Source organism: Panthera leo, chromosome F2 (assembly GCF_018350215.1).
Source record: "Panthera leo isolate Ple1 chromosome F2, P.leo_Ple1_pat1.1, whole genome shotgun sequence".
Lineage (NCBI taxonomy): Eukaryota > Metazoa > Chordata > Mammalia > Carnivora > Felidae > Panthera > Panthera leo.
The window spans coordinates 18,686,630-18,710,148 of NC_056695.1; the positions used below are offsets into that span (position 1 = coordinate 18,686,630).

At 38.5% G+C, this 23,519-nt stretch overlaps 1 protein-coding gene across 1 annotated transcript in view; it reads left to right on the forward strand.

The window, feature by feature from the left end:
- PREX2 (phosphatidylinositol-3,4,5-trisphosphate dependent Rac exchange factor 2) overlaps positions 1-23,519 on the forward strand; it is a 287,036-nt gene that overhangs the window by 95,617 nt on the left and 167,900 nt on the right. Inside the window, exons 7-10 of the mRNA XM_042923563.1 lie at positions 2,680-2,813; positions 8,689-8,792; positions 19,580-19,729; positions 22,997-23,141. Coding sequence (XP_042779497.1) covers positions 2,680-2,813; positions 8,689-8,792; positions 19,580-19,729; positions 22,997-23,141 — 533 coding nt within the window. The remainder of the gene's footprint in view (positions 1-2,679; positions 2,814-8,688; positions 8,793-19,579; positions 19,730-22,996; positions 23,142-23,519) is intronic.

A 23,519-nucleotide genomic window follows, 5' to 3' on the forward strand; every position in this document is an offset into this window, starting at 1 on the left:
TCAACTGGGGAGCACGACTTCATTGGAAAGTCTTTGTGGCATTGACAAGACAAAAGATATAAACGAACAAGAATTTGATGGGACAATTCAAATAACATGCAGACAGTTCACAGGAGGACAGAAACAGGGAAAAGGCAGGGGTTTCCTCAGTGGTAAAACTAGGAGTGGTGGGCAAAAATCATGTCCTTTCCTCTGTTATTGTCTGGTTGTGAGTTTGTTACTTGTGTAAAGATTCTTTCTGATTATGATACAGCTTTCCAAATAGGTACATTTACAAAGGAAGATTGCGTTGGCCATACTTATGGGAACATTCAGTGTGTACATCAGTTATTTTTATTATCAAGAATAATATATCCACTTTCTGTTTTACTTTACACATTAGTTCCCATGAGTTCTTCAGAGCTGGTACAATATATCCTGTGAGACTGTGTAAGAGGTTGGACTAAATGGCCCCTAGCCATTATACTTAGCTCAAATTTACATTAAATTCTTCTTGTATACATTAATAAAGATGATAATCACAAACAAGTCAGGAAATAAAAGGTTAAGATTTTGGTTAAATAGGAATGCATCCATCAATATTAATTTTGGGAGCTTATTTGGAAGACTAGTTAATATGCAAATGAGGATAACATCTGCAGTTACCCTTTCATGAGATAACTTCCTTGTGTGGCTTTCTTGGGCTACTGTATGAAATAGTCTAAGGCGAAGCGTTTTGTACCTTTTGTGAAATTGCTATCAATATAGCCACTTTCGTAACATTGTACAGGTTCCTGTGCAAGAATCAAAGTGATGTTTCCTTGTTTACATTTTTAAATGTCTTCATTCTGTCTTAATTTTTTTTTTCCTGAGGTAGGGATGGTATTTAGTATAAATAAGAAATCATTTGTTACTGGAATTGGGATTTATGTTCTTATTTGATGACAGTTTTTACTTAATTATCACGTGTTGAAGGATATGACTGTGTACATTTTTGATAGATCTTCAGTTATATATCCACCCTTATGGCGGAAGGAAAGAAGAAAGGGATCTTTCTAAAATTTAAAATGTTTGTGTAACTGATGGTCGCCAGAGGGAACGTGGGAGAGGGGAGGGGTGCAATAGGTGAAGGGGGTTAAGAATGCACTTGCACAGTGAGCCCTGGGTAAGGTATGGAATTGCTGAACCACTGTATTGTACACCTGAAACCAGTAGAACACTGTGTAGTAACTATCCAAGAATTAAAATAAAAAGCTTAATAAACAACAAAAAAAAATTTAAATAAAACATAAAAGCAAAAACAAAATGTGTTTGTAATATAGACACTCAACATAATCACATTCTCTTAACTTCCCATTTGGAAAGTCTCTTATTGATAGATAGGAGTAGTCATTGTAATTAAACTTTTTACAATAAATGAGAAAAAACTATATCACTGATTATTGTGGAAGTAGGAAATTTAAAATTAATGTTTTGAGTTTTAAATATCAAAAGTAAAAGTTAAAGCATTCAGTTTAAAAAGAATCAGAAATTTATCATCAGATTTAAGGAGACCAGACATATTTAAAACAAATACTCATTTTAAAGAGCACAATTTACAGATATCTACTGAAAACTTTTTTTTTTCCTTTTTTGTCCAATTTGGTGCATTTGTTATGATAGTTCAGGTTGTAGAAACAAATAGACTACAACATTTATAATGGCTCAAAATAGGTGTTTATGTTCAGCTCACACAATAAGCCAATGCATGCATTCTACTTTAGTGGGTAGCTTTGTCCTTTTGATGATTCAGGCCCCGTCCATCTTGTGGCTCCTCTCAATGGTTAGCCCTTGTGTTAAGACTCAGTTTTGTCACTAATCATATGACCTTAGTGTGCACTCAATGAAGGCTTATTTAATGAATGAGTGTGCCTATGCTAACTTTCATAAGGTAAAAGGCTCTATGGAAGGTCGCTGTGTTTAAATAAGGTTTTTTTTTCTTTTAATTTCTTCTTTTTTCTTCCTGTCCATCCTAGGAGAGGAGATATAAATTGGGATGTGCTAAAAATTTGAAGAATTTCATCTACTTTATGATATGTCCACAGAGCTCTTTTCCCACCCCAAGGAATGAGAGGAGGAGCAAAGGAGTAGTAGAGACATGAATGTTTTTGGGGTTTTAAAAAAATTTTTTTTCACGTTTATTTATTTTTGAGAGAGAGAGACAGGTGTGAGTAGGGGAGGGCAGAGAGAGAGGGAGACACAGAACCTGAAGCAGGCTCCAGGCTCTGAGCTATCTGCATAGAGCCTGATGTGGGGCTCAAACTCATGAACCATGAGATCATGACCTGAATCGAAGTCAGATGCTTAACCGACTGAGCCACCCAGGCGCCCCAGGACGTGAATGTTATGAATCAATTTGAAATCATCTCCTTTTAAAAGCACACAGGTGACATGTATCATCCATGTTTATGCACATATGTGTAAGATAGCTAAAAGGAGGCACACAATCTCTTAAAGGTGGTTGTAGCTGCTGACACTGATGAGGAGGAGTCTGGAAGGGAATATTTATATTCCCAGTGTATAAATATTTATAGTGTTTGAACTTTTATCCTGTCTATATACTGTATCTTAAAATAAAAACAGACTTTTAGGGAAAAAAAGAATCACACACAAAGTTTCTATTAAATAATCAGGCTTTCTCTGCATTTTTTTCTGACCTAGGGATCCAACATTACCGATACCTGCACTGAAATGCTAATGTGTGGAGTCTTACTGAAAATCTCTTCTGGAAATATTCAAGAACGGGTGTTTTTTCTTTTCGATAATCTTTTGGTGTATTGCAAAAGAAAACACAGGTAAGGGGATAAACAAGTACTAGTTCAGAAATTATTTATCCGTCTCATAGCCTCAACCTTTTCCTCAGTGCTCCTGGGAACTCAGGATCTCCTCAGTAAATCCCATAGTCTCTTCACCTGCAATGATTTTCTCCTTCATTATACCTGCAGCCCCTGTCCTGTCGACATCCCTTTACTTCGTCAACACTCACAGCTATAAAAATTGAAATCTAAATTTTAAGCATCCCACTCTGCTTCACTAAGCTGCTCCTGTCAAAGTCATCATTCCCCTCTGTGTTTTCTAATCACGTGGTCACTTTGTTTTATGTGTTTCCTCGGCAGAAGAAGTAGATGAGCACTTCCTCCTTCTTAAAACACTTTCTTCTCTTTCCTTTTGTAACATCACACTCTATTGGTCAAATATTGGCCTGCTGCGTGCTTCTGCTTTCCACTCCCTTTGCTCTATCGTATTTATCAACTCTGCCTTAGTGATTTGATTCAATCCTGTGGCTTCCTGTTCCACCCCCTCCACGTGACTTGCTCAGAAATCTCTAGCCCAGAATTATAGACTCATCCTTCCTACCTATTTGGTATCTCACTTGTGATGGTTGTGAAGATTTTCAACATGGAAGGAATAGAGTTCCTGATTTCTCTTAATGGTGCTCCTCCCCCAATTTTCCCCATCCACTGGTTTCCCTAATTTCAAAAGCTAGGAGTTAACCTTGGTTCCTCTCTTTTCCTCAACCTCCCAAATGTAATCCATTAGGGAATCTTACCGATTCTGCATTTAAAACATATGAAAACCTCCCCACATCTCTCCATCTATCCTAGTCCGGTCAACCAGCGTCTCCTCCCTGGCTAACAGTGGCTGGTCCCACCAGGTCCTCATTTACTGCTCTAAAGTTTATGCTCTATACAGACACCAGAGCAACCTTTGTAACGCAAATGAAAGCACATTATTACCTATCTTGAAGCTATCATTGGCTTCCCGGAATACATCGGAATACAATCGCAACTCCTTATCCTGGCTTGCAGATTTCTGCATGACCCAGCCCCTCCCTACTTCTCTGACCTCATCTCACCCCACGTCTTTTTTTCCTGTTCCTTGATTATACCATTTGCATTTCCTTCTTAGGGCGTTTGCCCTGCCTGTTTCTTCCCAGGATGCTCTTCCGTCTGAGTTTTGTTTGGCTAGATTCTTCGTGTCTTTTAGATCTCACTTAAGTATCTCTCTTTCAGAAATATCTTCTCTGACCACCCCATCCACTGTAGCCTCCCAGCCATTCTCTATCAAGAAAGTTCTTGCTAGTGTTTTCTTCATTATTTATTTATTTGGTGCCACCTTCACTAGATTAGACTGTAAAGTCCTTGAGAACAGCTGTCTTGCTGCTTAGTCTCTGCTATTTCCTCAGAGGCTGGACCTGCCATGTAATAGACAATCAAGAAGTATTTCTTGAGGGTTGATGGGGGGTGGGAGGGAGGGCAGGGTGGGTGATGGGTATTGAGGAGGGCACCTTTTGGGATGAGCACTGGGTGTTGTATGGAAACCAATTTGACAGTAAATTTCATATATTAAAAAAAAAAAAAAAGAAGTATTTCTTAAATAAGTGAATAAACGAATGAACGAAACCCAGCCAAGTCCCTGGTATAGCTTAGCCACCATTAGTTTAAATAATCTTACGTATCCTTGTTATTAATGTAATGCTACTTGTCTTAAAGCATGGATATAATTTTTCTTCAGAAGGTGCTTAATTTGTAGGATGTTTTCTTGAACTCTTGGCAAAAAGTTTTACAGGTTGATTAAGCAAAATAGTAGGGCTGCATTTAATTGGGAAATTTATATGCTTCTTCCTAACCATATCTAGGTAACATTAGTTTCAGTGAAATGGTACTACGCGGCTTCTCTAAATTTAAAGGTAAAGCAGGTGGTTGAGAACGCAGGGTTTGAGTGAGTGTTTATTCTAGATTCAGAAATTAGGAAATTATAGCCAAACATTTTCTGGTAAAGTAAGAATGAGAAACTCAAAACCAACGGAGGCAAGATTAAGGGAATGTCCTTCTTTATCTCTTGAAACGGGACTCCCTAAGTCAATGAACAAGATGCCCAGTGTAAGTTTGAGAAAAGTTGGCAGCTACATTGATGACATGGCTGTTTTGCCTTTTGGACTGTGCTATCAGAATTCTCTAGTATGAGACATTAATGCGGAAATATAATGACTTTAACTGAGAAAACATAGAACTACCCCATGTGCCTTGATGAAACGGAGCAGTTTAGGATTAAAGTCAAAGGATAATTAAATTGTTTAAAAAAATAATTACATTGTCGTTATCTCTGTCTTAATGAGTATTTAAAAAATTCTTTTTATTGTATATGAAAATAAACTTGTCTGGTTTTTTTAGAATGCTTTTCTGAAATTCTTTGTGTTTTGAAGCAAGATTGAGATGAATAGAAGTAGGCTTTAGGAAGACTGTTAATTTTACGTGTACGTAACTCATTAAAAAATTGTAATATGGGGCGCCTGGGTGGCTCAGTCGGTTAAGCGTCCGACTTCGGCTCAGGTCATGATCTCATGGTCTGTGAGTTCCAGCCCCGCGTCGGGCTCTGTGCTGACAGCTCAGAGCCTGGAGCCTGTTTCAGATTCTGTGTCTCCCTCTCTCTCTGCCCCTCCCCTGCTCATGCTCTGTCTCTCTCTGTCTCAAAAAAACAAAAACAAAAACAAAAAAAAAACAAAACAAACAAAAAACCAAACCATAAAAAAAAAATTGTAATGTGATTCAAATTGTTTACGTGCAGTTGTTTTTTCCAAGCTTTACTGAGGTATAATTGACAAATAGAATCGAAGGATATTTTAGTTCTACAGCATTATGATTTGGTATACATTGTGAAAGGATTTCCTCCATGTAGTCAATTAACACATCCATCTAGGTACAGTTATTAAAGGCATCCATTTGAGAATGAGATCTTTTTTCTTTATTACAGTTGATCTCATACTTATATATATGCCCGCCTTCAAGTCCAAAGTTTTTGCACAATTAGCAAAAGTTTTTGTCCACATTATACACACATTGAAGACATTTGCTTAAAAATCACAGGCTTTTTCATTTTTAACGTTTATGCATTTGTGAGAGACAGAGAGAAACAGAGCACGAGCTGGGGAGGGGCAGAGACAAAGGGAGACAGAATCCGAAGCAGGCTCTGGACTCTGAGCTGTCAGCACAGAGCCTGACTTGGGACTCAAACCTAAAAACCTGAGATCATGACTTGAGTGTATAATGATGATGTCATTTATGGTCTCATGGCTGTTATTGTTAAATAGCTAAACAACAGGAAACATTTGTAAAATTAAAAGCCTGCAGTTTTGGGGGCACCTGGGTGACTCAGTCGGTTAAGCATCTGACTTTGGCTCAGGTCATGATCTCAGCCACTGATAGGAGAATGAATATTATCCCAATAAGTTAATAACAGTTACTTATTCATTCTCCTATCAGTGGACTTTAGATTTTTATTTGTTTTCTTTGTTGGTTTTAGTTTTTCTGCTATTATGAACATTCCTGCACATGTATCCTGGTGACCATTAAAACACATACTTAGGAGGGAAATCATAGAATTGGGATATGCAAAATAGTCAACATTACAATATAAAACAAAATTGTTTTCAAACCTGAGGCTTTTCAGTCTATGTACTTTAATAGAGCCATCTTCTGAAAGGACCAAAGATCTCTCTGTCTGAGTGAAGTGTTACAGTATTGATCAAACACTTACTGAAATTTCATATTGAGTGTTACTATCTGCAGGTCAAGAGAAATAATAGAAACATGTACAGAGTTCACAGCAGTATCACAAAGAAAATTAATACTTTGAAAATACGACCCAGTGAATGATTCCATGGTTCTCTGACTGTGACTAAAACTGTTACCAAGTATATTAAACTTTTAAAACAATGTATGATGTGTCAACTTACAAGGAATTCTTTTTTACCAGACACCATGATACTATATCCTACCCGGGAGAATGTTCAGGTACCTGCATATTAGACTGCTCTGCATTCTTCTCTGTCCTTGGCTGACTCTGATGCCAACTTGCCTACTGCCTGGCCCGAATCCCTAAATTGTAGCATTTATGTAAGGTTATTCACAAAGGACATTCAGAGGTCACTTTCAAAATGAACACGAGAGTGCAAGATGGTGAAGATCTGGAACTAATAAATCCTAAATCAGGTTAATTAATCTATTTAGTTAGGTTTCTTTACTAGTGGTGAAGGACTACTAAGTTTTAATGAGAGTTTAGACAGATAAGCCAGGAAGATGTACTCTCTTCCAAGGAAGAAACTCAGAGACCATGACAGCACCTTGTGACCCCTCTCAGCACCTGCCCAGCACTTCTCAGCACTTCACCGCCTCTCAACACTTCAGGACTGATCTCTAACTGTAGGAGAGAGGAGGAGAGGGACATTGAAGCTGGTAAACATTTACATCTCCACTTTTGCCACATGTGTCTGTATAACACAATAAGTGAATAATTATTTCAGTATATTAAATTATTTGCTAAACTTTTGTCAATGAGTCAAATGGAATAGTTCAGGTTAATTGAAATCTTTTGAGTGGCTAGGTGTTCTTAAATCCTCCTGAATCATTTCTTAGAATCTTTCTTCTTTAGGGGCACCTGGTGGCTCAGTTGGTTGAGGGTCCAACTCTTGATTTCAGCTTAGGTCATGAGCCCAGGGTCCTGGGATCGAGTCCCATGTTGGGCTCCGTGCTGAGCTTGGAGCCTGCTTAAGATTCTCTCCCTCCCTCAGCCCCTCTCCCCCACTCAAGGTTGAAGAATCTTTCCTCTTTAAGAATTAAATTAGTTAATAATTTAAAACATAATTTTAAAAAGTTTTTAAAATCAACTCTCCTGAATGTTCAGTGATTCCATTACAAACATACTTAACCACTTAATTCATGTGATAAATGTTCACCTGTAAACCTTTGTATTACATGCTTTTTTAGCATTAAAGACTGGTAATAGGCACACTATATACAAAGTTTTGGAATGTTTTCAACTTCTTTTTAAAATAGAAGAAATGAGACCCTTATAAAGGATTATAAGTGCATTAAGAGACTTACTCAACAAGCATACAATTCTCATATCATAAAAACAATCTAGGGAATATATTTTCAGCTGGATGACACTCAAGAATTCCCAGCACAGTCCGTTTCTTTGCAGAGGGATCATAAGTACTAACCGAATTTTACCAGAGCTTGAAAAGGTGGAAATTACCAGCTAGTTACTGAAAAACGAGAAATGAAAGTGAAATAAATCAGATGAAGTTTTAAAATAACTAACTTTTAGTGTGTGTCAGACTTTGATTGGGTACCTTTGATTTCTAACTTGAGCAAAAATATGTATTTACCCACCTACCTGTATACTGTTCTTAGTCCAAAGCTTCCATTTATCTAAATTATTTAATTTAATTTTTTTTTTTTTTTGAGAGAGAGAGCATGGGGGAGGAGCAGGAGAGAGGGAGAGGAATCCCAAGCAGGCTCAGAGCCCCATGCGGGGCTCGATCTCAGCACAGAGCCCCATGCGGGGCTCGATCTCACAAACCATGAGATCGTGACCTGAGCCAAAATCAAGAGTCAGACGCTTACCTGACTGAGCCACCCAGATGCTCCAATAACTTCCATTTATTTTAAAACACTAGTCTATAAGTTTCAACTTGTAAAGCAACCAGTGCTGTTAGGAATGGGAGGACACAAATAAAAAAACAAACACCAAGAGCCTAACATTTGGTGTCATTGATTGCATCAATGTCTGTTTTTTTTTTTTAAGACTAGCTTAAGTTATATTGTTTCAATACTGTTTTTTATTAAGTTTAGTAACAAAATTTTTGTGATTTCATTCCATCACAAGACGGTTGAAGAATAGCAAGGCATCTACAGATGGACATCGGTACCTTTTTCGTGGCCGAATCAATACAGAGGTGATGGAAGTGGAGAACGTGGACGATGGCACAGGTAGGTAATTAGTGATTTTAAAAATGAGACGCCAGCTCCCTCATAAGACAAACTTCTCACCTGAATACTTCTTTTGCGGTACATTAGAGCTTAGGAAAACTTTGTTAGGTAGAGCAGTTGGAGGAGAAAGGCTTGATAAGGAAGAAGAGGATTCTTGTCAAAGTGGAAAATTATATTTGGCTGAAATACACTAGCATTCAACACAGAGATACAAAGAAATTGCTGAGTAGGAGTGACATACACACTCATATTTCCTGGTATAGCCAGCATGAGTGCAGAAAATAATGAATGAATTTATTTTCTTTTTAAGTTACACTATCTTTTATAAGTATATGTGTGATTGTTTTCATATATTCTATTGTATAATATATATTATATTTCATGTAATATATTTTATTCTACAATATAATATATAAAACCCTAGATTCGTTTTAGCTAGATAGCCGTTGTGTGTAGAAACATGTCAGTTTTCTTACAGAGAAAAGTTGTGGATGAAGGTGGTTTGTGTATTTTAAATGCTCATTTTAAGTACTTTATTACTTATAGATGGTACATTTTTGCTCTGCAGATCTGAAGGTACAGACATTGATAAGTAAGTTCGTGAAATCACAGTCACAAACATTAAATAAAATGAAGTTACATAAATTATTTTTATTTGAAAAATATATGAATCCCATTATGTGGTTATGTACTAGTCTATAATATGAATGTTCAGGAAATTGGATCACATTTCCCCCCGATGATTTTAATTAGATTTCAAAGATATGCTTCTAGGAGCAAAAGACACGATGAAATAACATATATTAATTGTTGCTAAATGACTTTAATTCCCATATGCAGAAGTGTTCTGTATAATACTTCATTTAAACTGGGATTGGGGCACAGGTCAGCTCCCCTCTACCACATACCTTTGTTACCATCTTTTAGTCCCAGAGGGGAGAAGAATGTTTATCCTTTGCAGGGGTGAAAATTTTCAAAAGTGCTCACCTGTGTGCCATTTCTCTATCCCATTGTCAGTATCCTAAAAATTGTCCAGAATATAAAATAGTAAAGCATGATTATTTCAGGTAAGGGGGAAGGGACATGCAATGAGCAAAACTCAGGTGTACTGCCTGGGAACCAAGTCGTCTTGTGGTGAGGTTCCTCATGGACTAGGGGAGAGATGGAGTGTGGAGCTGTCTGACAGGTGACACAGCTAAAAATCCCTTTCTATAATACAGGTGCAAATACATTCTCACATGTGGGACCTAGTAGGCTATCTTTCCTTGGCAGGATGTGCACAATATTTATTTTTTCAAATTTTTTGATGTTTATTTATTTATTTATTTTTGAGACAGATAGAGAGCGAGTCAGGGAGGGGCAGAGAGAGAGGGAGACAGAGAATCCCAAGCAGGCTCCGCATGGTCAGCGCAGAGCCCAATGTGGGACCTGAACTCAGGAACCATGAGATCGTGACCGGAACCAAAGTCAGACGCTTAACCGACTGAGCCACCCAGGCACCCCCACCGTATTTTTATAAGGTGGCATTAATTCATTTTAATGCTTTGAAAAGAGACTAGTGACATTAGGAAGTTGCCTGTCTAAAATGTGAACAGCTCTCTCACTTCAGTAACCCTATTGCTCAAGAGAATATCCAAAAGCCCACGTACTTGAGGTCGGAAGAAGTAAGGCAGGGGAAGGCACACTCAAAGCTCTACTCTGTTCCTTCTTGGCCTCGTCTGCCCTGGTGGAACCACCTGTCCCCTGTTGCTTCAGCCTTCTCTTTGTTTTCTTCATAAAGCTCCTGTGTCTCACTTCCTTTCCTCTCTCCCAGATGGTGTGGTTGTCTCCATTTGTGCCATCTGCATTGGTAATCTAAGTGAATTTTGGTAAACTGTGTTGAATTTTGATAATGATTACTATGCTATGGGAAATTGGGGCATAAGATAAAGAAATGGAAGGAGCCCAGGGCCTTTGGAGGCATGGGCATAAAATAGTATCTTCAGCGTATCTGTGTCAGATAGGTATATGGGGGTGAGCCTATGTGGGGTGATGGAGCTTTAATGCAAATTGTCTTTGGATTCAACCCCATGAAAAAGTTCTTTTAGCATTGGTAAGATTTTCACCTTCAGGACCTCGGCACCTGAGGGACAGGGGCATTATAGAAACAAGGCCTCAGACCCTGGTAAATACAAATTATTGGGGAAGACTAATATTAGTGATAAAGTGTCTAATGACACATCTTGACACAAACTTCCAAGGCTCAGGATTCATTGAAATATGATGAAGAAATTAATTACACTTTGTATTATTCAGTTAAGGTTTTGTTTCCCCCTTAAACATACATATGCAGCATGTTGCTGAAATTTGGCTGCAAATACTTGCTACAACGTCACTTAAAGACATTTTAGGCTCCAGCTGGATACCTTCCCTTTGCTTCCTGCAAAGAAAATTTGGTTTTCTCATAAGTGTGTGTACTAGGTCTTTTGGGGGAGTATGTGTCCTCAGCCAGGACATGGAAATTTAAAACTAGAATTTCTGAAGATGAATAGGATCTTGAAGATCAACTCATATATCCTGGTAACATTTCGGATGATGGAAACCAGGCCACACTTAAGAACTAACTCATCCACTTTTACCCAGCTGTTTAGTATGGAGCTGGGACTGGAGTGAGGTTTCTCAGGTGCCTGTGGCCATACCTTGAGAAACATGGAGCAGCGACTCCATATGAATTTTAAATCTATAGGGACCAACTGGAGAGCAATGAAGAGATAAGGCATTAATGTGTAGAGATTGACTTTGGTTGTTTGTTTTGAGAGACAGTCTGGGTGCTGCACCAACTTTCTCCTTTCCTGTTTTCTTGGTCATTTCCATCATGGAATCTCTATTTTTGATGAGCTCAGGTTTTAAGTGTTCTTTAAAAAAAATTTTTTTTTAACGTTTATTCATTTTTTGATAGAGAGGGACAGAGCGTGAGTAGGGGGAAGGGCAGAGAGAGAGAGAGAGAGACACAGAATCGGAAGCAGGCTCCAGGCTGTGAGCTGTCAGCACAGAGCCCGACGCAGAACTCGAACTCACGAACCATGAGATCATGACCTGAGCTGAAGTCAGACGCTTAACCACTGAGCCACCCAGGTGCCCCTAAGTGTTCTTACTTTATACTTATAAATGGGAGCTCTGATGCTGATAGATCTCAGCAGAGCTGATCAGTGTCTGTATACCAAGTTCTTCCCACGCTAGGACCCTGGATAAATTCAGTAAGGGATGGCAAATACCATCAGGCTTTTGTGTTCATTGCCAAAACCAGAAACAAACAACAACGATACCATATTGTGGTATAAATAATAAAAATTAATTAATCAAGATGTATTTTTAAGCATGCTTAGAAATTTCGATGAAAAATTTAAATGCTCCCCCATCTATTTGAATATATTGTAGAAATACTAGGTATTTTTGTATACTCTAGTTATAAGTAGAACGCTTTTCTTTTCTAAGGGCCTCCATCAGACAACCATTTGCACTAATTTAGCTCAAAACTTGCAGAAGTAATTGCATTTGGAATGAGACTAAGCTTTTAGCCAATGTGTAACTATCTGACATCTTTTGAAAAATAAACATGATTCTACTTTTATTTATAATGTTTAATGAGTTGGATTATATCAGTTATATCTCAGAATACAAAAAATTAATGCAATGATGATAAGACATGCAGAAATGTAAAAATCTGTGTATTTGTTTTAATATATCCGCGTTATCCATTACTTCTTATGTTCAACAAAGATGGTAGCCATTGAGTATGTGGCCAGATTTCCATTCCACCATTCTCTATAGTTTTAATTTTTTTTAATGTTTATGTATTTTTGAGAGAGAGAGAGAGAGAGTGTGTGTGAGCTGAGGAGGGGCAGAAAGAGGGAGACAGAATCTGAAGCAGGCTCCAGGCTCTGAGCTGTTAGCACAGAGCCAAATGTGGGGCTCGAACTCACAAACATGAGATCATGACCTGAGCCGAAGGCTGATGCTTAACTGACTGAGCCACCCAGGTGCCCCTCCATTCCACCATTCTCTAGATCCGACTTCATTTGGGTGAATTCTAATTTTTTTTAAATGTTTACTTATTTATTTTGAGAGAGAGAGAGAGAGAGAGAGAGAGAGAGAGAGAAAGAGTGAGTGAGTGAGTAGGGGAGTGTTGGAGAGAGAGAGGGAAAGAGATAAAGCGAGAGAGAGAGACAGAGACAGAGACAGAGAGAGAGAAAGAATCCCAAGCAGGCTCTGCACTGTCAGCAGAGCCCGACATGGGGTTCCATCCCATGAACCATGACATCATGACCTGAGCTGAAGTCAAGAGTCAGCCACTTGACCGACTGAGCCACACAAGTGCCCCTGGGGGATTCCTCTAATTTAATTCCTCTTCTTTGTTTATGAGTATATCAGTTTAAACATGATTCATAAAAAGTATCCAGCTTAAGAGCTATGTAGGAAAACTGTCAAACTTTCTACAATTAAATTTCTTTGTAATTTTCATAGTATATTCTTGGAAATTCATTCAGAACGTAGCCCCAGGAGCACCTGGGTGGCTCAGTTGGTTAAGCATCTGAATTTGGCTCAGTTTGTGCTCTCATAGTTCACAAGTTAGAGCTCCGCCTCGGGCTCTCTGCTGTTAGCCCAGAGCCTGCTTCAGATCCTCTATCCCCCTCTTTCTCTGCCCCCCTTCCCTGTGTGCTGTCTCTTTCTCTCTCTTTCAAAAATAAATAAGAAAACATTTAATAAATATTTAAAGTATACCAGATCATTTATAAATTCTTTCTTTTTTCTTTTTTAATTTTTTTTTAACGTTTATTTATTTTTGAGACAGAGAGAGAGACAGAGCATGAACGGGGGAGGAGCAGAGAGAGAGGGAGACACAGAATCAGAAGCAGGCTCCAGGCTCTGAGCCATCAGCCCAGAGCCCGACGCGGGGCTCGAACTCATGGACCGCGAGATCGCGAGATCATGACCTGAGCTGAAGTCGGACGCTTAACCGACTGAGCCACCCAGGCGCCCCTGTAAATTCTTTCTTAAGAACAAGTTTATTTGTGTAGTTGGACAAAGGGCAAGAATGGTGACCTTTAGAAAATGTGATCTGTAATTCAATGTTGGGCAAACCATAGATGCAGGACAGTAGTCAAATTTGAATTAAGTAAGATGGAGAATTTTTATTCTTTAAGGTGTTCCTGAAAGTGCACAGGATTTTTAAAGAAAGTTTCAGCTACCATTTTTTATATAAATATTTGAAACCATTCAAAGATATTGAACACATTGGGTTTTTTGAAATTAAATTTTGCTTATTAAAGAAAATTTTGGGGGTGCTTGGATGGCTCAGTTGAGCATCTGACTCGGTTTTGACTTGGGTCATGGTCACAGGGTCATGGGATCAAGCCCCATGTTAGGCTCTGCACTGAGTGTGGAGCCTACTTAAGATTCTCTCCTTCTCCCTCAGTGTCTGCCCTTCCGCTGCTCTCTCACATACTGTCTCTCTCTAAATAAATAAACTTAAAAAAAATAAAGTAAATTTGAAAATAACAAAAAGTTGAAAATATAAAGAGAAGTAAAAGAATTTTAATACTTCCTTCAATTTTTCTTTTTATGCATAGATTTTCAAAAATGTTTAAAAACATGAACTCTAGTTTTATATCCTTTTTTCAATTAAATAAAATCATTATGTGAATTATAGTCATCTTTATCTTCATGTCTTATCACCACATAACATAGTATTTATTGTTGCTTAATAGTCAAATAGATACACCATAGTTACCTTATCAGCCATATTTATTGTTGTGTAACCTGAATTGAATACATTCTTTTTTTTTGTTTTTAAATTTTTTTTTTTAACGTTTATTTATTTTTGAGACAGAGAGAGACAGAGCATGAACGGGGGAGGGGCAGAGAGAGAGGGAGACACAGAATCGGAAACAGGCTCCAGGCTCTGAGCCGTCAGCCCAGAGCCTGACGCGGGGCTCGAACTCACGGACCGCGAGATCGTGACCTGAGCCGAAGTCGGACGCTTAACCGACTGAGCCACCCAGGCGCCCCTGAATTGAATACATTCTTAATTAAAAAGTAGGATAACTTTACAATGTTGAAAAGACTAAGAGTATAAGAGTTCTTTCCTGATACACTTACATTTTCAATATGTTATTAATTTAAAGGAGTGTTCTTGAGAATTAAAAAAAAAAGGTCAGGGGAGCTATTTTTAGTTTCAAAAGGAAAAATCAGACTCTCTCTTTTTTTTAAAGTTTATTTATTTATTTTGAGAGAGAAAGTTCTCAAGCAGGGCAGAGAGAGACAGAGACAGAGAGGATCCCAAGCAGGCTCCGTGCTGTCAGCGTGCAGCCTGGTGTGGGGCTTGAACTCATGAATCGTGAGATCATGACCTGACCTGAAATCGAAAGTTAGATACTTAACCAACTGAGCCACCTAGGCATCCCTCGAACCTCTTTTTTTTTTTTAAACTTTTAACTTTTTGCCGTAAGTAATGGCTAATGCTATTTTGGATGCCAGAAAATTTTCTTCTATTATTTGATAAAATCAAAGATTTATTCCAAAAACTAATTTTCTCAACATTAAATATTCATAATGTAAGTACATTATAATTTTTTTAATATGAAATTTATTGTCAAATTGGTTTCCATACAACACCCAGTGCTCATCCCAACAGGTGCCCTCCTCAATACCCATCACCCACCCTCCCCTCCCTCCCACTCCCCATCAACCCTCAGTTTGTTCTCAGTTTTTAATTTTTAAAATTTCTCTTAAAAATTTATGCATTCACACTGTTGATCACCATAATAAGAGTTAAATACATTGTTTAGACATCAGTTTCTTGATGTTTTGAATAATATTTTCTGGCAGTTTCTTCTGTTTCGTAGCCTGAGTATATGGTACTTGGCTAGCTTCCATCTCATTAAAACTCATGCTATTGAAAGGATATCAGCATTTCCACTGAGAGTTATAGTAGTATCAGTTTTAGCAAAACCTCATCTCATTATGTAAAACTATGCTGGATTAAGAGTGAGGAATTTGCAAACTGTATAGCTTCAAAGTAATTAGTGAGTTGTTCTCGGCTGACCCTTGGATTTTTCTCTTTTTGGAAAAACATCAGCGCCTGGAGACTTGAATTTGGATATTCTACACTTAATGAATGACAATTTTCCATTCCTTTTTAACACTTCCTATAGAATTATATTTTAGATATAAATATAAGTGAAAATTCCTGCACTTGCCATTAATGTTCTTTCAGTAAAAACAATATTTTTAAATTTCTACTAAGGAAAAGCACTGCTAGGCTTTTCCATGATCTTTATGTGGCTGTTCTTTATAAATAAGTTCAATTCAAATTTATTGTTTAGAGTGAAGTTATTGGGGGGTGCCTGGGTGACTCAGTTGGTTGAACGCTGACTTCAGCTCAGGTCATGATCTCGTGGTTTGTGAGTTCGAGCCCCACTTCAGGCTCTGTGCTGACAGCTCAGAGCCTGGAACCTGCTTTGGATTCTGTGTCTCCCTCTCTCTCTGCCCCTCCCCCCTCCCCGCTTGCAGTCTGTTTCTCTCTCTCTCTCAAAAATAAATAAATATTTTTTAAAATTATAAAAAAAAGAATGAAGTTATTGAGAAATGTGCTGTGATTGAAATTATGAAGCCATTTATATATCACTAAATACATCATATATTTCTTTTGAAATAAATGAGAATCAATTGCTTATTTTTTATAACACTGATAATTTGGTAACTGATATCATTATGATATTTATACTACATTTTGATACATATGTATGTATATACATATGTATGTACTCACATATTTGTATATATGTTTAAAATTATTTATGATTTTTAAAATTAGTGTGATAGTAGTTAGCACATAAACTTTAAAAAGTGACATTATCCTTTCACTTTAATTTATTAGGTGACATAAGCTCTTCTTTCAAAATATTATATTGGAACAGAGATGTACCTATCGTTTGACATAGTAGATTTTACAGTCAATTAACAGTCTCGCTTTCTGTACGTGAAACAATAGCCACATGCCGTCATTTGCTGACCTGTCTGGTTTTGAGTTCAGTCATACATTTTCCAAGGGAAGTTTGAATGCACAGGTTATAGTGCTTAGGCAAGGCTTCATGGAAGATGCAGGTACACTTTAAAGAGAAGGAAGAGTTGCTGAGGCAGAGAGCAGGGCTGGTGGCTTGATGAGAGCCTCAGCCTAGAGAACAGGTGAGAAGTCACAGCACAAGGAGTGTGAAGTCAGGAATGGCCTGATGAAAAATGTTGAAGGAGGAGTCAGCAGGGTGTGAAGAGAGCAGTGCCAGACTCAAATAGTCGAGGGAGGGAAGGAAGGAACACCCAGGTTGCAGAGGTGTCTGTCCCAGGGCAGGTGGTGCGCAGGGTCAGAAGCATCACCCTGATAGATGAACTTGTTTTCCTCTGTGTTCTGTGGAAAGAATACACCATGTTCCTTTTAAAATAAGCCCAATATTTTATTACTACAGGTTACATGTGGCTATGGTGATTTTCTTTACCTGGGGTGTGGGTAAAGGGTAATATCATTAGTGGGAATGTGGGGTCTTTTAGGCTGCAGTGCTGGGTTCTCTTAGCTGATCTCAGTCTGATTGTCAGTCTGATTGTGGAAGAAGGGAGAGTGTGAAAAGCCTATGCTTGTTTCTGATATTGGCCCTGTAAAGTGACCCATGCGGGGAGGGGGGTCGATGTGGACATGTGCAACTTGATCTTTTTTTCCCACCAATTTATCCTATTTTCTCCGTTGGTTATTTTTATAAGTAGTAACAAGGGATTATGGTATAATTATGAACTAATAATTTTTACTTCCTTACTAATTCCATTGATATTTATGTGACATGTATTAAAAAGTTCTGCTACTTTATATAGGATATGAACATGAACTAAATGTGTAAAGATAAGAAGAAAAGTACACAAATTCCTTTTCAAAACAGATGGCAGGGCGCCTGGATGGCTCAGTTGGTTGAGCATTCAACTTCGGCCCAGATCCTGATTTCACGGCTTAGGGATTCAAACCCCTCGTGAGGCTCTGCACTGATAGCTCAGAGCCTGGAACTTGCTTTGGATTCTGTGTTTCCCTCTCTCTCTGCCCCTCCCCTGCCCCTCCCCTGCTCTCTCTCTCTCTCTCTCTCTCTCTCCCTTTCTCAAAATAAATAAACATAATAAAATAAAAATAAAACATATGGCAATTTCCTGATGGGGGAAATCTTCTGCCATTTGAATCCTTATTTTATCAGAAATTGTTATTATTAACAGGATTATGGCACACACACGCACACATATATCGTATATATATTATATATATATATTATAACATATATATATTATATTATAGAGTAATATCTAACATAATTCTCTCCTGGCTCAAGTATAACTTGGAATTTTTTAAAGTTTATTATCTATTTTGAGAGAGAGAGAGAGAGAGAGAGAGCAAGCAGGGGTGGGGCAGAGAGACAGAGGGAAAGAGAGAGAATTCCAAACAGACTCTGCACTGTCAATGACGAATCAGATGTGGGGCTCGAATTCAAATCGCGAGACCATGACCTGAGCTGAAGCTTAACTGACTGGGCCACCCAGGCGCCCCACTATAAGTTGGAATTTTTAAAGACCCTCAATATACAGAATCATTTGAGAATGCATTTTTGGAATAGTCAATCTGGTCGCAGATACCTTGTGGTGATTTTGGAGCTAAAAAGACTACGGGCATCATGTCTGCCTCTACTCAGACCTCACCAAATAAAATAAGGCCATTTGAGAAAAAACAAAGAAACAAAAAACAAGTACAGTGCCACAAAGTCATTTCTCTAAACCACCTTTCACGTTTTGTGTCTCACCTCCTGTCCACCCACCATTACTATTTAGTGACTGTCAGGGAGATGAATGAAAAGTGTCACTTTAAATTGGTGCAGGTGCTGACTCAGGCCTTTGTCATATGTTTTTTCATTTTGAAATCTTTGCTTTGCAGACTGTCATGCCAGTAAATGCTGGATACAAGTAACATCACTATTCCCTACCTGCTATTAGGCAGAACTGCCGTAGAGGGTTTCCTGTTGACATTTTCAAATCTAGCATGACAGTGTAGCCAAAATGATGGGGAGACCTAAAAAAAGACAATGTGAATTCATACTCAGAGAAAAATTTCTTCTTCCTATATGGAATGATGTGGTTTTAAAGAGTGCACATTTTTCAGGTTTTCATGAGCAAGGATAATGGATTGACATTTATTTGTACCTTTCCATTTATTAAAGATTAGGTAAATGTGCTCTTGGTATGTTCCATTGATTTGTTCTGATTCTTCCTGTGTGGTTCATGAAACAGCTGAAAATTGTTCGGTGGGGATATACTTTGCTTTTGAAAGCTAGAATAATATTTCAAATGAGTATTAGAAAGGCAAAATGAATCTGACACCTTGGATATTTGATTATTGGGATGAAAATTCTTTTAAACGTTCTTCTTTTATTGCTTTAGGAACTTTAACAATATTTTTGGACATAGAGGAAAGGAATGTTAATACTTCAGATGTTTAATTTCATGTAATATATTAATATTAAGAGTTAGAAGTGTTTTATTCCTGAGCACTAACTGCATTTCATATACAAACATTTGATTTTTTATTTTTATGTTCTTCATTTCACACATTTAAAGCGAAGATACTTTTAAGAACTCAGTGGTGTTGGGACTTTTGTGAATTGAATGGTTGTGTTGATATAATTTATATATTATATTTGTTGTTCACCTTTACCCCCATTAATTTCCAGCTGATTTCCATAGTAGTGGACACATTGTTATCAATGGATGGAAAATACATAACACAGCAAAAAATAAATGGTTCGTGTGCATGGCAAAAACACCTGAAGAGAAGCACGAATGGTTTGAAGCTATTTTGAAAGAAAGAGAACGGAGAAAAGGTGGGTGTATGAATTGGCCACTATTACACTTTTGTGAAGATTCTAACTTAGGAAGAAAGCAGACAATGGGCAGAAATTATGAGAAAGTAAAAAGGTGTGTGATGTTCACCTGGATTTTCCAAGTGAGGTAAGACTCATGCTAAAATACTTTATGGATACTTCTAATATTATCACTGAAAGAAAAGAAAAACCTTGTATAGTTAGTGAAATAATTATATTGTGGCCAGCAGTGTCTTTTAAATATTATGTTAGTCTGTTGAGGCTGCTATGACAGATACCACAGACTAGGTGGCTTATAAACAACAGAAATTTATAACTCACAGTTCTGGAGGCTAGGAGCCCAAGATCTGGTGTCTGGGAAGAGCAATTTTCCAGTTCCTAGATGGCCATCTCTTCACTGTGTCCTCACATAACAGCAGGGCAGCAGATCTCTCTGGGGTCTTGTCGATAAGGCCATTAATCTCATTCATGAGGACTCCACTCTCATGACCTAATCATTTCCCAAACACCTTACCTCCTAACCCCAGCACAATTAGATGTCAGGTTTGAACATATGAATTTGGGAGGCATGCAAACATTCAGTCTACAGCAAATAGTTTCGTTTGCTTTAAAAGTTGTTAAATTTTCTTTGCACCTTATTCTCGCCATTTCTAAAGCATCATCTCAGAGTTTTCCTGTAAGAGACAAACTTCCATAGTATAAGGCAGTGTTGTAGGGCCTCCAACAGTTGTTCTCTATATATGTAACAGTACAGTGAAAATCTCTAGACCAAATATGTTAGTGTCCTAATTATAGAATAAAGCACTTGGGATATACATTAACTTTTTACAATGCCGTTGACTATAATGCAAGCCAATAAGGAGTTTGTTCACATGAGGAGGCCGGGTTCGAAATTGCTTCACGTTTTTAGCAAGATTCGCAAAAGGCACTTGATCTGGCGGTATTCAATTGTGTGACGTTTATCTGCAATTACGCACATTCCTTTAATTCAGCTAAGAAATAGAAATGCTTGTGTTACTACTAATTTCTTTACTCAATAATTGATAAGAAACAAGACAGTATGTATTCCTTTTCCCAGAGACTTAGGAATAAAATATCCCATTGCTGATGAAATTTTGAAGCACAAAGAACCCTTTCTTCGATCTTCAGAAGTTTTTCCTTGAAGAACATACAAAGCTCCTATTTCGATTGAAATATTCATAGCACACACATTTATATGAGCATTTCCAAAGCATTTTCAAATACTTAACTCCTTTGATTGATCTTGGATGGAGAACTAGTTAGAAAAATTTAAAACATAGATTGTGAATACCGAATAGCTGATTCTTTCCGTTTTGTTGAATCCAGCAATCAATTCAAATAGCATAGCAAGTCATTTAAAAGGTAAAATAAATTTTTCATCAAGTTGAACCTTTATTTATTTTTCAGAATGGCTGTGCATACAGGTAAACCTAAGGTGAAAAAGGAAGGGAGGAAGGAAAGGAGAGAGAAAGAAAGAAAAGCAAGCAAATAAGCATGTTGTGTAAATTTGTTTATGTGAACAGGTTCTATTCTTGATGGAGTATTCCCTATTACTGACAAGTGGTAATTGCCCCTCCATTGTAAAAATAAAATTTTCATAAGAAAATTTGTAGCCAGAAAACTAAAAATAATTCAAGTATTTCTTCTTCTGCAACAGTTTGTCAGTCCCGTCCAAACGTCCCAGATTGTGGGCGTTCTCAGGCTTTCAGCTTTGACACTGCTCTCCGCTAAGATAGCTCCTTGCCTGGGTTACCCGTTCCCACCAGATCCACATCAACATCTACACTGCCACTTCGTCCATCTCTCCTGAGCTTCATACGCATGTGTTCTGCTGACTCCTGGACTCTACCTGAACGTCCAAATTCAATATGCACAGTATTGGACGCCTCCTTATCTGAATCCCTTTTTCAGAAATGCGTCTAACCCCCCACTCTCCAGTTCCAGGCTCTCAGGTCAAAAGCCTAGAAGGCATCCTGATCTCTCTTTTCTCCATCGTGCCTGCATTTAACCCTTTGCTGTATCCTATCAGTATTGCTCCCTAGATATGTCTCAGCATCATTCTCTTTGCCCTGTAGCCCCTGCTATTGTCTTCAGGGTTCAACTTGCCTGAATTTTTGAGGCTTCCTCCTAATGGTCTCCCTTTTTTTAAACCCTGCCCCCTTCACTTTGTTCCTGTATTGTCATCAGAGCTTTGTTTCTGAAGCAACAAAACTTTCTTTCCTGTCCTGCCCTGCTTTACCCCTCCCTCTGGTGGAAACCCTTACATGCTTCCCTGATACCTCAGGGATGAAGTATATGGAAACTGCAGTTGAGCAAGGTCCCTAACTAACCCACCAGTGTGTCCTGTCCTCTCATGTAGGGCCTGGAGCTGTGCCCCTGTGTTGCTTCACCTCAGGTAGCTCTTGTTAACTCTCTCTCTTTCTCTCTGGAAATACCGTTCACCCCTCTGCTTTTAAACATTGGTCTTCTGTGAAACCTTTCTCTCTTTTTTTTTTTTTTTTGTTTAAATTTTTTTTTTTAACGTTTATTTATTTTTGAGACAGAGAGAGACAGAGCATGAAAGGGGGAGGGTCAGAGAGAGAGGGAGACACAGAATCCGAAACAGGCTCCAGGCTCTGAGCTGTCAGCACAGAGCCCAACGCGGAGCTCGAACTCATGGACCGCGAGATCGTGACCTGAGCTGAAGTCGGACGCTTAACCGACTGAGCCACCCAGGCACCCCCCTTCTTGCACTTTTGATGGGAATGCACACTGGTGCAGCCACTCTGGAAAACAGTTTGGAAGTTACTCAAATACTCAAAATGTTAAAAAAACATCTTGACTGAGCCACCCAGGCGCCCCTGAAACCTTTCTTAATATTTCTGTGTAAAGGCAAGATCCTCTGAATATGCCTTTATTGTATCGCAGTTTCTCCTTTAAGGCTGTTTCCAGGGCCAGCCGGTCCACTTGTGCCGATCTAATTCTGCAGAAGGGGTGCAGGGAGCTTGAGGTACAGCTGCTCTTCCTCCAGTGGCCAAACCATGTGCCTTTGGGCACAATTTACACAAGGTGCTATATGGCCCTCGAGATCCTGTCTTGACTGTCTCCTTGGTATCCCAAGAGCTTCTTGAAAATCAGGGCCTAGCGTATGGAGCTCTGTGTCTGCAATCCCCTGCATGTGGTAGACGTGAAATAAATGTTTGTTTAATGAAGGCATGGGTGAGTGAGGAGACTTTCAGTACCTGTCCTTTGTTTCATTTCTGATAGGTTTAAAATTAGGAATGGAGCAAGACACCTGGGTAATGATCTCCGAACAGGGCGAGAAACTTTATAAGATGATGTGCAAACAAGGAAATCTGATCAAAGACAGGAAAAGAAAACTGACCACGTTCCCTAAATGCTTCCTTGGAAGGTAAGGTTGGTAGTCTAGGTGCATGTATTTCTTTCATGTTTCCACTATCTCACGTGTTAACTTTCCTTTAATGATTTGTTTTTCTTTAACAAATATTTCTCTAAGCATTTTTTAATATTTCTTTGCTATCAACATTTCCTGGACCGTAGTGGGGTGAAGGAATGGATCTAGGGCCAGAAGTCATACAAAACTTAAGACATCTATCCATTCATCCATGACTTCAGCAGTTTTGGATGTACTGTGTTCCAAGGGCGAAGCAGAGGTTGGGGTCAGGCAGGGGCTGGCAGGCAGGCGGGTTTACCTATAGGGGACAGAGTCTGGCAAGGATGTGAGTACAGGGCCTACGAGTCAGAGAAGACTGGAGAAGTGAAGACACAC